Genomic DNA, 12,303 nt, shown 5'->3' with positions numbered 1-12,303 from the left:
GTGTTATAATACAGTCGACTCACTCTAATTCGATCTTCGAGGGACCACGACTGGACATCCATCTTTTATTGTCTCTTTGAAGCGAGCTTCGTTGCCGCCTGTCTTTCAAAATTGGAATGAAAAATCCGACAATATTCCGTCATAATTTTATTTCTTTGAATTATTTAGGAAAAAGAATTGATAGAGCTTGAACATTACTCCTAATGCACAAAAAAAATTAATTTTGAATTTTTTCACAAGTTTGTAATATATTTTATCAACATTTTCAACTCTAAAATGCAGAATTTCAACTGCGTGTATACTTTTGAATCCCTTTTGTCACTCCAATAATTTTTTTTATGACTTGAAAAAAATAGCTTGCCAAAGTTGAGAGCCTGTGTCATAAGAATATCGAAATTATAATGTGACACTCTCTAAAATTATTAGACACTTTTAAGTCAAAATTTAGAAATATTAGTCGGAGTGTTGACAGGCTGACGATGATTTTGCCTCTGTTATCTTTGTTATGATATGGATAAAAGACTTGAGAAGAGTAGAACAACAGAGACTTTTGTCGAAGTTTTGACGTTGTTAGCAAGGTATTCCCAAGTAGTATATCATCAAACTCTATTGTTTCATTTTATGCTTTTAACGAGGCGGCAACGAAGCTAGCAGCCTTTTCTACAAAAAGACAAAGGAGATGGATGTCCATTCGTTTAAATGCTCATGGAGGGATCAAGAATTTTCTTCAGATAAGAATTCGAATCACAGAGAGTATTTGTACTGATTTCTAGCTGAGAGGACAAATATTTTTGTTCGAATTATATAGAAAGATTCGAATAGTAGAGGTTCGAATTAGAGAGAGTTGGCTGTACTCGTTTTTTAGGATGCTTGAAGAATTATTTGAAGCACATGGTGACACCTTTAATTTACAAAATGGCAGATCACTAATGGTTCATAGGTATATCAGTTACACTTTTGTTTTCTCTATATACCGTTCTATATACCGTGTTCCCTGTAGTTAAACACCCCTGTGAGACAGGAGTGCCCCGGTGGAACTTTTTACCTCAGTGGGGAAAAACTCCTATCGAAATTCTAATTGGGTTAGAAATTCTTTTGTTCCAAGGTTAAGAAATCCAGTGGGGATGGTTTTGGAGTGTAATATTTTAACTTTAACTTTCTAATTGGGATGAAATCAAAATTAATATCCCAGTGGGGCTGAAGTTTCAGGGTATTTTCACACCGGGGACAAAATTCTGGCCAAATTTCCCAGTGGGGCTAGAGTCCAAGTGGGTCTGTGACACAGGGGTATATTTAGCGATACGTTCTGTAATCATAACCATATACACACCCCTGTGACACAGACCCGCTGGGGCCCCAGCCCCACTGGAAGATCTGGCAAAAATTTCGTCCTCAGTAGGAAAATACCCTGGAATTTTAGCCCCACTGAGAAATTGACTTTCATCCCACTCGAAATTAAATGTTAAAAAATTTCATAATCATAATCGATGACGTCATATTAACTAAAAATTGAATTTCTCAAGCATGCTTTATCCAATCGTCTCGAAACTTTCACCAAGGATGTATCTCGCCAAAGTCAATCATTTGAAAAAGAATATTTTCGAAATTCTGATTACGTCAACAAAAAAATTTTGTTTTTGTTTTTTTTGCTTATTTCTGTGAATAAAAAAGTATAAGTTTTTGACTATATACTTTGCTTATACTACTTTATATCCACTCTTAAAAATATGTTCAACCCCTGGATATCCTCTCTTATAAAGATGCTTACCCCTGGATATCATATTTTTTACTTGAAAAGACACTTTACGCCCTGGATATCCTTTTTTGAACAAAAATTGTAAACCAGGGATTGATATCGATATGCAGGGATCCGATATCCTCAACAGGGGGAGGGCACGGACTATTTCTGGAAAAGTACTAATCAGTACCAATAATCCCATTAGTAGCTTCAGCTACCATTTTCTTTTATTTGAGCAGTGACGTAATAATCACACGCTTTGATTCATAATTCTGTGCAAGATTTGTTTTGTTGAACATGTTTTACATACCTTAAAGGAAGAAATTTTGGCGGGAATTTAATTTGGCGGATGGCGGAAAAAAGAAATTTTGGCGGGAACTTAATACGGCGGATTTCAGTCAAATCCGCCAAATCCGCCAAATTTTCTTTCTGCCAAAATTTCTTCCTTTAAGGTACTTGTTTTTCAGATCACCACAAGTAAAGTACCGTCATGCGATTGGTGGACATCCTGTACCATTGAATGGTAAATCGAGTGATGAAGATTCCAGTTCGGATGGCAAGAACGGTGTGGGTTCCAGTCTCTGTTCAATTTTACGTCCCGAGATACGCTTGATGCTACTGATAATGTAGGTTTTACTTAGACTTCCTCAGTCCCTGTGCCTGCCTAGTCTAGTTTTTCTTCCTGGAAATCTGCTAATACCTGAGTTTAGAGCCGATTCATTGTCGACAGTGTTGTGATTTCATAAGAAGTATGATGTCATGTCTCTAAGTCATTCCAAAACCGAAAGCATGTTAGGTACACGCTTTTCTTATAAGAATGGTGTAAATCCATTTTATCGTGGATATTCTTAACTTTTTGGGAAAAAATTTTCTTACAACATTCTTAGGTTAGGATCCTAATTCATACATTGCATACTCAAACATAACATGGCGTTTTTTTGAAAGGAGTGAGTCTTAGTTGGGGGATGATTGACAATTTACAATTGAAAATGCTCTAAAATGGCATTCTTAGCTTAAGTAGCAAAATTCACTGATGGTGATATTCTTAGCATTATTCTTAATTTTTTGGCCATTTTATCATGGACATTATCATAGAGTGTATTCTTTTAAAACACGTGTAATATGGCTCAATTTACAATTTTGATTCACGAAGCAACCCCTGCAGTTTTTTTGCTTTGTTTTCCTTTTGTTCGAAAATTCGGACATATTTTTACTAGACAGAAACATCATAAATTTTTGACTGAAATAGCGGATTAAAATATCACAAAATTTTACTGAAAGTTATCACGCTGAACTTTCTAATTACGCTACCCGAACGCAAAATCATAGTCTGTATTTCTGAATGGATGGCCAAACATGGCTATACATCTCGATAATCAAACAGATTGCCGAACTTAACAAACACAGTAAAAATGCGTTTATAGTGGAAAAAATTTACAACTGTTTTACGAGCTTTTAATCTTTAAAATCAAACCAGACATTTTGCCAAGAAAAGTGGATTAATTGATGTGGTTCTATAATACAGGTAGGTTTTGTAGTATTATTTTAAACTTACACGTTTTTTTCTTTATAAGAACAAACTATATAGAACATAAGGCTTCGATTGCCAAAGAATTAAGAACATATTAAGAGCAATCTGAAGCTTGGCGGACTCGAAAACGTGCTGTTTCTTAGGAATTTGCACAGAATTTGCTCAGAAGATGTTGAGAATAAGAACATTTTTAGAACATTTTTAGGCGTAAACTCGAAAAAGTCAATAACATTTGAAGGCTTCAATATAGTTTTTAACGTTTTCATAAAGGCGACAAAAACGACCAAAATTAGTCCAAAACATAAGCAGGTTGTTTTTGGTCATAAATTAAGTACGGGATATATTGACACGACCAATAGATATTTACTTTATCTCACTTTCAATAAATGGAATCCATATACAATTCAATAAGATTTTCATGAATGTGACTCGAGTCAGGGACTCCGGGGGGGGGGGCACTCATATGATCTGGCCTACGTCATGTGCCGCGCTTAAGGGTGGGGTTTTTCAGCATCCCAAAATGCACTGTAAGGGTGTGTTTCTGTAAGATTGCACTGTAAGGGTCGAACTTTAAAACAAATTCAAAATAATTGTTAATAAACCAGCTGCGCTGGAAGGTCAGCCTAAATTGCTTAATATGATTAGAAAGATATGTTTTTAAAAATTGATATGATTTACTAAAACGAGAGTGAAAAAATCATCAAATTTACGTTTGTATACAATATGGATTAAAAATATGCCATGTTACAATCTGTATGACAGAATAATTATTCGTCTCTTAATTAGGATAGATATTTAGATAATAAAAATTAGATATAAAGATGAACAGCAACAAGAGGCTACATCAACAACAGACTCATGAAAATAAAAATCCTTGCAAGGAAGTTAAAAGCAAGGCATACTGTACTTATAAAAAATCACAAAATTGTATACACTTTTCATTTTTCACTAAGCTTAGACTTATAATTATATTCTAGCCTAAGCTGGACAAAAGATGCTGTAAATCATTAAAAGTTAAAATGGTGCCATTCTTATTCATCTTAAAACTGCAGAGAAATAGTTTAGCTTAAAACTACATGTTTTTTATAATTAATAAGCAATGAAAAATTCAAAAAAAGTTTACACCGATCTAAAATTTATTCAAATTTAAAGTTTTATGTTTAGCATACCCGGTGTCGTCCCAGAAAGACTAATTATTGTACTGTATTTTCCCTAATCTGAGCCTAAATATGCTTAAAAGTGCAATATTTATCTAGTAAAAAATATTTAATCCATTTATATACATTTATTATTTATCATTATTATAGTAGGGGGAAATTTGTAAAATAGCTCGATTTTTTTAGTCAAAGCACTTGTTATACATTTTTGGAAAGCTAAGGGGTAGGGAATCAAAATAACTTGGGTGCCAATTTTGTTTCGGACACTTCGGTGTGATTTTCAGACAAATACGACGGTCTCGGGCAAAAATCATAGGGTGAAAAATTTTGCCACCCAAGTTATTTTGATTCCCCTACCCCTTAGCTTTCCAAAAATGTATAACAAGTGCTTTGACTAAAAAAATCGAGCGACCTCAAAAAAACGAACAAATTTCCCCCTACTATTAGTCCAAAATGTATAAGTGTCCGCCATCAAATCACAGTGAAAAAATGCAAGTCTAGAAAAACATAATTTCTGTAAATAATTTGATGAAGAATACTTCAGCCTTTCTGAAATTTACATAGGCGCTGCACTTTAAATATTTATATAGTTGATTAATTTTCATTTACGCTTGATCATAATTATCTCCAAGTCAAAAAGAACAAATGCAAATGCAAGTGTCTGCGGCACCATAGACCCAACATTGGCTTGTAACCACGAGGAAGCAGACACACGCTTGGTATTTCACACGAAGCAAATTTCAACATCCTTTGGGAAAATAGTCATCCATACGCCTGATACTGATGTTTTACTAATCGCTCTTGGTCTTTCAGCAGAAATTGGGGCAAAGCTTTACATGAAAACTGGCGTAAAAAGTAAAACAAGGATTATCAGTCTGGATGCTATCAAGGACTCTTTGAAGACGAGATATTCTATCAAAGATGTTGATCAAGCTTCAAGAGCCCTTCTTGGTCTACATGGCTTTACAGGGTGTGACACGATCAGTTCCTTTGCTGGGAAAGGTAAAGTCAAACCGCTCCAAACAATGATGAAAGATGAACAACATATCAGCCTTTTTGCTTCTTTTGGAGATGCACCGGATTTAACAGAGACACAGTTTATTCAAATCCAAAAATTTGTTTGTGACATGTATGGGCATAAAGACATCAACACAAACAACGTACGTTACAAAATGTATGCAGCCAAACATGGCCATCTCGACCCCAAAACCATCCCGCCATGTGCCGACAGCCTGCGACAACACAGCCTACGTGCCTCATATCAGGTTCACATATGGAGAAAGTCGTTGCAAAGCCATCCTATCATTCCGTCGCCTGTTAACTTTGGTTGGGGTGAGAATGAGGAAGGCGATCTGATTGTTTCATGGAATAACGTAAATCCTGCTCCAGATGAAGTCCTGGAAATGATTTTCTGTACGTGTTTGAAGAAGTGTCTCCCTGGATCGTGCCCTTGTGTTGATAATTCCCTGAAATGTACAGATGCTTGCATGAACCACGAATGCAAAAACTTTCAATCTAATGAGGAACCAGCAGAAGAATACACAGAAGCGTATGAAGATGATGATGATAATCGTGAAGATGAAATTGAGGAGAGTGATTATGAGGAGAGTGATTATGAGGAGAGTGATTACGAGGAGAGTGACATTGATGGAGAAGTAAGCAAAGATGAAAACGATTTTAATGATGACAAGGAGGATGATGTTTTTTTATTGAGACTTTACTTGAATAAATGTTATACAATGTTTCATATTTATTTTCTAACCTAAGTATTTGAAATATTTTTAGCGTTTACAAACAGTCTCAACCTTTAAATCTGGTCAAGCGATAAAAGTCCCTGTTTTCGGCCTTTTGGAGCCAGTTACAGGTCCCACAAGTCTTTTTTTATTCTTTAAAACTTTTAATGGTGTTCCATTTATTCGGGCATTCGTTAAAGTGAAAATATTCTCCAAATCCGAAGAGGATAAGATTATTTTTTTAAGGGTTACTCAAGTTTCACGAAAAAATGCTAAAAAATGTCATTTTTTGATATTTTCAGTTCTATCTTTTCCGCCCTATTTTTTTTAGGGACAAGATTGTCATTTTTTTCACTTTATTATACTTTAGTACCTTATTCTATACTATTTCAACGTGTTTTCAATATCATTCAGTGTTCTGATGTGGGTGTACCCCAACGAATTGATCAACACTCGAAAATTTCATTTTTTGACCAGAGTCGGCCTTCTGGGGCCAGTCAAGGGTCCCAAAGGCTACTTTTTAAATTCTCTTTTTTACACTCCAATTTCACATTATAAAATGAAGATTTCCTCCAAATTTGAAGTAATTAGCACTATTTGATCAAGAGTTATGCCATTCACAAGTTTGCCCGACCCCCAAAAATTGCGAAAAATTTTCAAATATTTTTGATCAACCAATCTTACATTTGACCCTGGAATTCATAAAAAGCTACCGATTTGAACAGGCCGACCAACTTTTTCCATAACTAGGATATCTAAGGATGCCAAAAAACCACCATAGGCTTACTCCCTCTCCGGAGCCGAAAAATTTGTCTAGCTGACCGACTATTTCAAATCGGAGTGAAAACTTAAGTCTAGAAAAATCATTTTTACGTCAATAATTTGATCAAGAACTTCGGTCTTTCTCAAATTCACATAGGAGCGGTACTTTAATATACTTGATCCATTTCCATTTACGCTTTATCATAATTATCTCCAAGTCAGTCCAAAAAAACAAATGTATATAACTGTCATGAGTGAAAAACGCAAGTCTAAAAAAAATCATTTTTGCGTCAATAATTTGATGAAGAACTTCGTTCTTTCTCAAATTTACATAGGAGCTGTACTTTAATATACTTGATCAATTTCCATTTACGCTTTATCATAATTATCTCCAAGTCGGTCCAAAAAAACAAACGTAACTGCCAGTGAAAAACGCAAGTCTAGAAAAAAATCATTTTTGCATCAATAATTTGATGAAGAACTTCGTTCTTTCTCAAATTTACATAGGAGCTGTACTTTAATATACTTGATCAATTTCCATTTACGTTTTATCATAATTATCTCCAAGTCGGTCCGAAAAAACAAACGTAACTGCCAGTGAAAAACGCAAGTCTAGAAAAAAATCATTTTTGCGTCAATAATTAATTGATGAAGAACTTCGGTCTTTCTCAAATTCACATAGGAGCGGTACTTTAATATACTTGATCAATTTCCATTTACACTTTATCAATATTATCTTCAAGTCCAGAAGAACAAGCATATAAAATGCCTATCAGATAGAAAACACTCAAGTTCGAGAAAACATTATTTTTGTGAATTATCAGATAATTAAGCTGTGAACTGTAATATATATACACACGTGGTTATTCTATATTCAAGTCCAAAATGAAAAAATATGTTTTCATGCTACAAAATAAATAAATGAGGTCTAGAGTACCCTGCCCAGTTTAGCATGTAAAAAAATAACTCACAATTCAGGAAAAAACTTGAGCAAATAAGTTAAAATCTTCATACTTTAAAGAAAAGAACATCCTTATAATTTAACTCCAGTGTTGCATCTTCCTTAGTTATAAGTTTAAAAGCCATTTCAACAAGATGTAATGATTGTATAAATAAAAGCTGTCAAGAGATAAACATCGAACGAACGAAAAAGACTTATTGCTTGAGCCGCCATCTTGAAACACCACATTATGATCTGTAAAAACAACGCACGCTAAAAGTACGCAAAAAGTTAACCCGATCGGAAGAAAGTTTAGAAATCAAAGTGATATCGGGAAATCGGAATAAAAAAACCAAACTCTTAAGTTGCGGCGGCGGCGGCTGGAAAAAAGGGATTTGAAGTGTTGCGGTGTCAGACTACACACAAGTAGGGGATGTTTGTAACTTTGCAAAATGATTTAGATCAGCATGTCAGCTATCTTTCTTTCATTCATGTGATTACAAGAGGTTCAAACTGTAAATAGAAATTAAGACAAACATAAGTAACTAGAAACAAAATAGATAAAAAGAACTAAATTCTAAGACTAGAATGTGAAAAATGACTAAGTCCAGAACATGACAAAATGGCTAAGTCCAGATCCTGTAAGAAAGGCATCTGGGAAAATGTATAGCTATCAAGATATCAAAATATATTGTAAAGAAAACTAAGAAAAACTTAACCTAACTTAACCTAAGTCCAGGTGTTGTGCCTCAACACTGGACTGATGAGCTGATGAGGCAAACAAAACAAAATGTGGCCATGCAAACAGAAAAGCAAAAGGAGTGGCTGAAAAAACTTACCAAATTGGCCACATGTGTGAGCTGGTGAAAAGTAAAGCCAATGTGTACACAACCAACATATAGACAAGTCAGTCAATGTAATAGAAAGTGGTGCAAGTGTAAATGTAAACAAATTCTAAGTCTCAAAATTTGTATCTTCTTCTCATGCTTGACATGTTGACACTTTCATGTCTAACACAAGAGTGTCACAAAAAGTGAAATCAGCTCAATTTATAGTGTGTCAGAAAAAAGGAGAGAAACTAATTAAATGGTAATTAAAAAATATAAACGTTTTTCCTATAAGCATAAACACTCTGTTAAGAACCATCATTTTATAAGAAAAAAATATGCTTATAAATAAATTAAAGTGTTTTGTGTGATTTTTCATAGATTTTCTATAAGAACTAACTAGGAACAAGTGAAATTTTCTATAAATTAAATTCTAACAAAATAAATTATTTTCTCTTTTTCAAACCAGAAATAGGAGTTAATTTTATCATTAACTCAGTTCATTTTACACTCCCCCCAAAAGGGAAAATCATTTATCTCAAATTTAAATCAATATCTTTAGCCACTTTGCCAAGCCCAGTCATTACATCCGAATCGTCTGCTCGATGGATAATGATTAAGCCACGCACGGCCCGATGTGTCGTCCGAAATACGTTTTCGTTTGGGTTTTGATACCTGATTGTTGCTTTCCTCGGCATACCGTCAGTTGAGTAGTCAAGTTCAACAACTTGACCATACGTGTAAGTTTTGCAGATTACAGAATCTACCTTTTGAAAGATGATGATGTCACCAACGTTGATTGAATCGCTTTTAAACCATTTCGTTTGGTGCATGAGTTTAGGGACATGGACCATAAGCCATGCTTCAAACCATGCTTCGTATATCTTCTCATTTTCCTTCATGACTTTTGAAGGATTTTGAGTTGTGATCATGATGCCATCAGGGTTGCGATCGTTATTCCGTCCAAGCAGCAATCGGTTTGGCGTAATCAAATCCATCACTTCAAAGTCTCCGGTGATATTACCGACTGCCAATGGAAGGTTGTTGATTGTGTTTGCAATTTTTGCTGATAGGGTCTCCCATTGCATAAGTGATAATCTTTCATTGTGGGCGTTCTTTTGGATGGAGATGTCCACTTCTTTGATTTTGCGTTCCACCTTTCCATGCATATTGTGGCCTTGTACAGGGCACAATTCAAAGTCAACGTTTCTTTTCTCCTTCAGTTGGAATTTGATGTCACAGAAGTTCAGTTTCATGTCTTTACATCCTTTGACTAGTTGAGTACCCTCGTCACAAAGAAGTTTGGCAGGGAACCCATGGTCGCAAGCAAATCGAGTAAAGGCAAAAATAAACGCTGGTGCTGAATAGTTGTCCATTAGTTTGATTGAGATGGCAGATGTTGAGCAGCAGCATAGAACCAATAACCATACTTTGACTGTTGTACGTTTGTGATGTGGATGATACGCTTGATATGGACCAGACAAGTCAATCTGTGTATGATAGAATGCTGGTGCTATCGTCAGGTTGTAGATGGAGACAGGGCCCATTGCCATATCAACTGTACGTTTCATGAGGTAACGACATCTTTCACAAGATTCACGTACTTGCTTCACCAGTTGTCTTCCTTCAATGATGTAGGCTTTCATCATGACAAAGCGATGTGTTGTCTCAATGCCAGAATGTTTTGCTGTGGGGTGATTCCAATGAACATCCATGACGATTGATAGTGCGATTGGTGAATTTTTCTCCAAGATGGGAACACAAAACAAAGTTTGACTCAAGTCTTTCATGGCATTTGTGTATTTTCCGACAATCGTCACTTCTTGCTGTGGAAGGATCCGACCAGTGTAGATGAGGATGCCATTCTTTTCCTTTGATATCTTCTGGTATTGGGGTGGTTTGAGAAACTTCTTGACTTCCAGAGTACCTTTACGAAAAAAGTACTCCTCTGCATCTGTTTCTTTGTGAGTTTTTGATTTCCATATCTTCATGCAGATGAATTTCAGGACAATGTTGAGGACACGGATCACTCTTTGAAAGCTGTGTCTGTTTGGGTCGATGATGTATTTGGAAGATTGGTATCTCTTCTTGAGTTCGGATAACCACTCAGATGTTGTTACGTGAACATCAAACTGGTTGATGGATAGTTCTTTCCTGGCTTCGACTATCTCCTGATTGTCCAATTTTATCTCATTTGCACGTTTTGCTGGAAATTCAGAGATAGGTAGTTGCATCCAAGATTGACCGTTATCCATGCGAGTGTTGATCAACGTCACTGATTGTTGCACCCTTTCTGTGCCAACATCAGCAATCATCTGTTTCGATCCAACATGGAGCCACTGATTCTTGTGCGTGAAACGATGAAATCTCAATGACTCTGCTTCTAACCATGTTTCAACATCTTTGCTCGTTTGAAATCCAATGAAGAGATATCTGGCTATCTGTGAACTTTAAGGATGATTTGAAGAAGGATCGAAATGAGCGGCGAACAATCTCTCCTGTGTGAGCATTGATTAGTGATGCAAGTGGTTCTGCACGTGGAAGAGTCAGATCCTTTGGAACCATCCTTGATTTGGCAAAAACCAATTGAGAAGAGTATGATCCATCTTTACGAAGAAAACGACCATAGATGCAGATGCACATTGTTGTCTTGCTAGCATCACCAAAGTCCAAGGTCTCCACATTGAGTGAAACAGCATCAGCAGGTACAACAAGTCGTTGGAATCTTAACTGGTCGATTTTTGTGATTGTGTCAAAATGAGACAGCCAGATTGGTCTTAGCTCATCTGGTATTGGGTCATCCCAGTCAAGCTGTCTGTCGCACAAGTCTCGTAGATCGATCTTCATGGCGGCCACAATGGTGCGATTTTACCAAGAATGTCGAAAACTTCGGCAACTTTAGATGAGCAATGTCGTCGAGTTACACGTTAGGGATTACATTCGAGTCTGTGTATTCTTCTGCCTTCGTTTCGCGCAAAGTTAATCTTGATGACAATGATAACTCGTCGTTTGGAGACCACTCATTCCTCGACACCACGAAACACCGTCTTCTGTAGATGTGATGGTGGATCTTCTCCAGATAGGTGATGCTTTCAGATTGAAAGCCCTTTTGATGTCACAATTTGTAACTCATCAGCTCGTATGTGAGCTGCTTCAATGGTGTGATCCCAGTGATACAATCGTCCACATAAACGTCATGTTGGATGATTTCATGACTTCTGGATATTCCCTTGTCATCTCGCGATGCGTCTGAGGGAAGTCTGATGATCCCACTTGATTGATCCAAATCAAGTCTTGATGACTTTCCTTTGAATCTGATTGGATCTAAGTCTTCCTGCCAAGGTACGTTGAAGGTCCATGGTCTTGAGATTTGACTGTGTTGTACATCTTGCTACATACCTGTGTATTCCTACTGGACGATTAATCGATCATGATCCTTGAAGCTTTAGGTTGTTACTTCCCTTTGCCAGAATGTCGTTCAGACGCGTCCCTATGCTGTGCTTGGGAGCGCAAGACGATGCGGCAGAGTCTGATAGAGAAAGGCTTCCAAACGGCTCGCCAGGGTTGAAATTTTGTATGCTCTTGATGCAGCATTCCTGTTGGGATATGGGAGAT

The 12,303-nt window shown here is 36.3% G+C and overlaps 2 protein-coding genes and 1 long non-coding RNA gene across 3 annotated transcripts; all 3 read right to left on the bottom strand.

Annotated features, from left to right (window-relative positions):
* Positions 1-8,317: 8,317 nt before the first annotated feature.
* Positions 8,318-8,974, bottom strand: LOC136804729 (uncharacterized). The gene is made up of 2 exons (XR_010846298.1): positions 8,701-8,974; positions 8,318-8,374 (listed from the first exon to the last, which is right to left on the bottom strand). It is a non-coding gene; the product is annotated as an uncharacterized lncRNA (long non-coding RNA).
* Positions 8,975-9,221: 247 nt separating this feature from the next.
* LOC136804741 (uncharacterized) lies at positions 9,222-11,003 on the bottom strand. Its single transcript, XM_067061346.1, has one exon. The coding sequence runs from the start codon at positions 11,001-11,003 to the stop codon at positions 9,222-9,224; it is 1,782 nt and encodes a 593-aa protein (XP_066917447.1).
* Positions 11,004-11,082: 79 nt separating this feature from the next.
* Positions 11,083-11,535, bottom strand: LOC136804740 (uncharacterized). Its single transcript, XM_067061345.1, has one exon. The coding sequence runs from the start codon at positions 11,533-11,535 to the stop codon at positions 11,083-11,085; it is 453 nt and encodes a 150-aa protein (XP_066917446.1).
* Positions 11,536-12,303: the final 768 nt, after the last annotated feature.

This window comes from Clytia hemisphaerica, unplaced genomic scaffold (assembly GCF_902728285.1).
Source record: "Clytia hemisphaerica strain Z4C2 unplaced genomic scaffold, Clytia hemisphaerica genome assembly, whole genome shotgun sequence".
Taxonomy (NCBI): domain Eukaryota; kingdom Metazoa; phylum Cnidaria; class Hydrozoa; order Leptothecata; family Clytiidae; genus Clytia; species Clytia hemisphaerica.
This window is presented reverse-complemented; position numbering and strand designations above follow the sequence as displayed.

What these genes read in the sequence shown, in the direction of transcription:
- LOC136804741 (XM_067061346.1), bottom strand. Translation starts at nt 11,003, where the DNA reads ATGATTGCTGATGTTGGCACAGAAAGGGTGCAACAATCAGTGACGTTG.
- LOC136804740 (XM_067061345.1), bottom strand. Translation starts at nt 11,535, where the DNA reads ATGAAGATCGATCTACGAGACTTGTGCGACAGACAGCTTGACTGGGAT.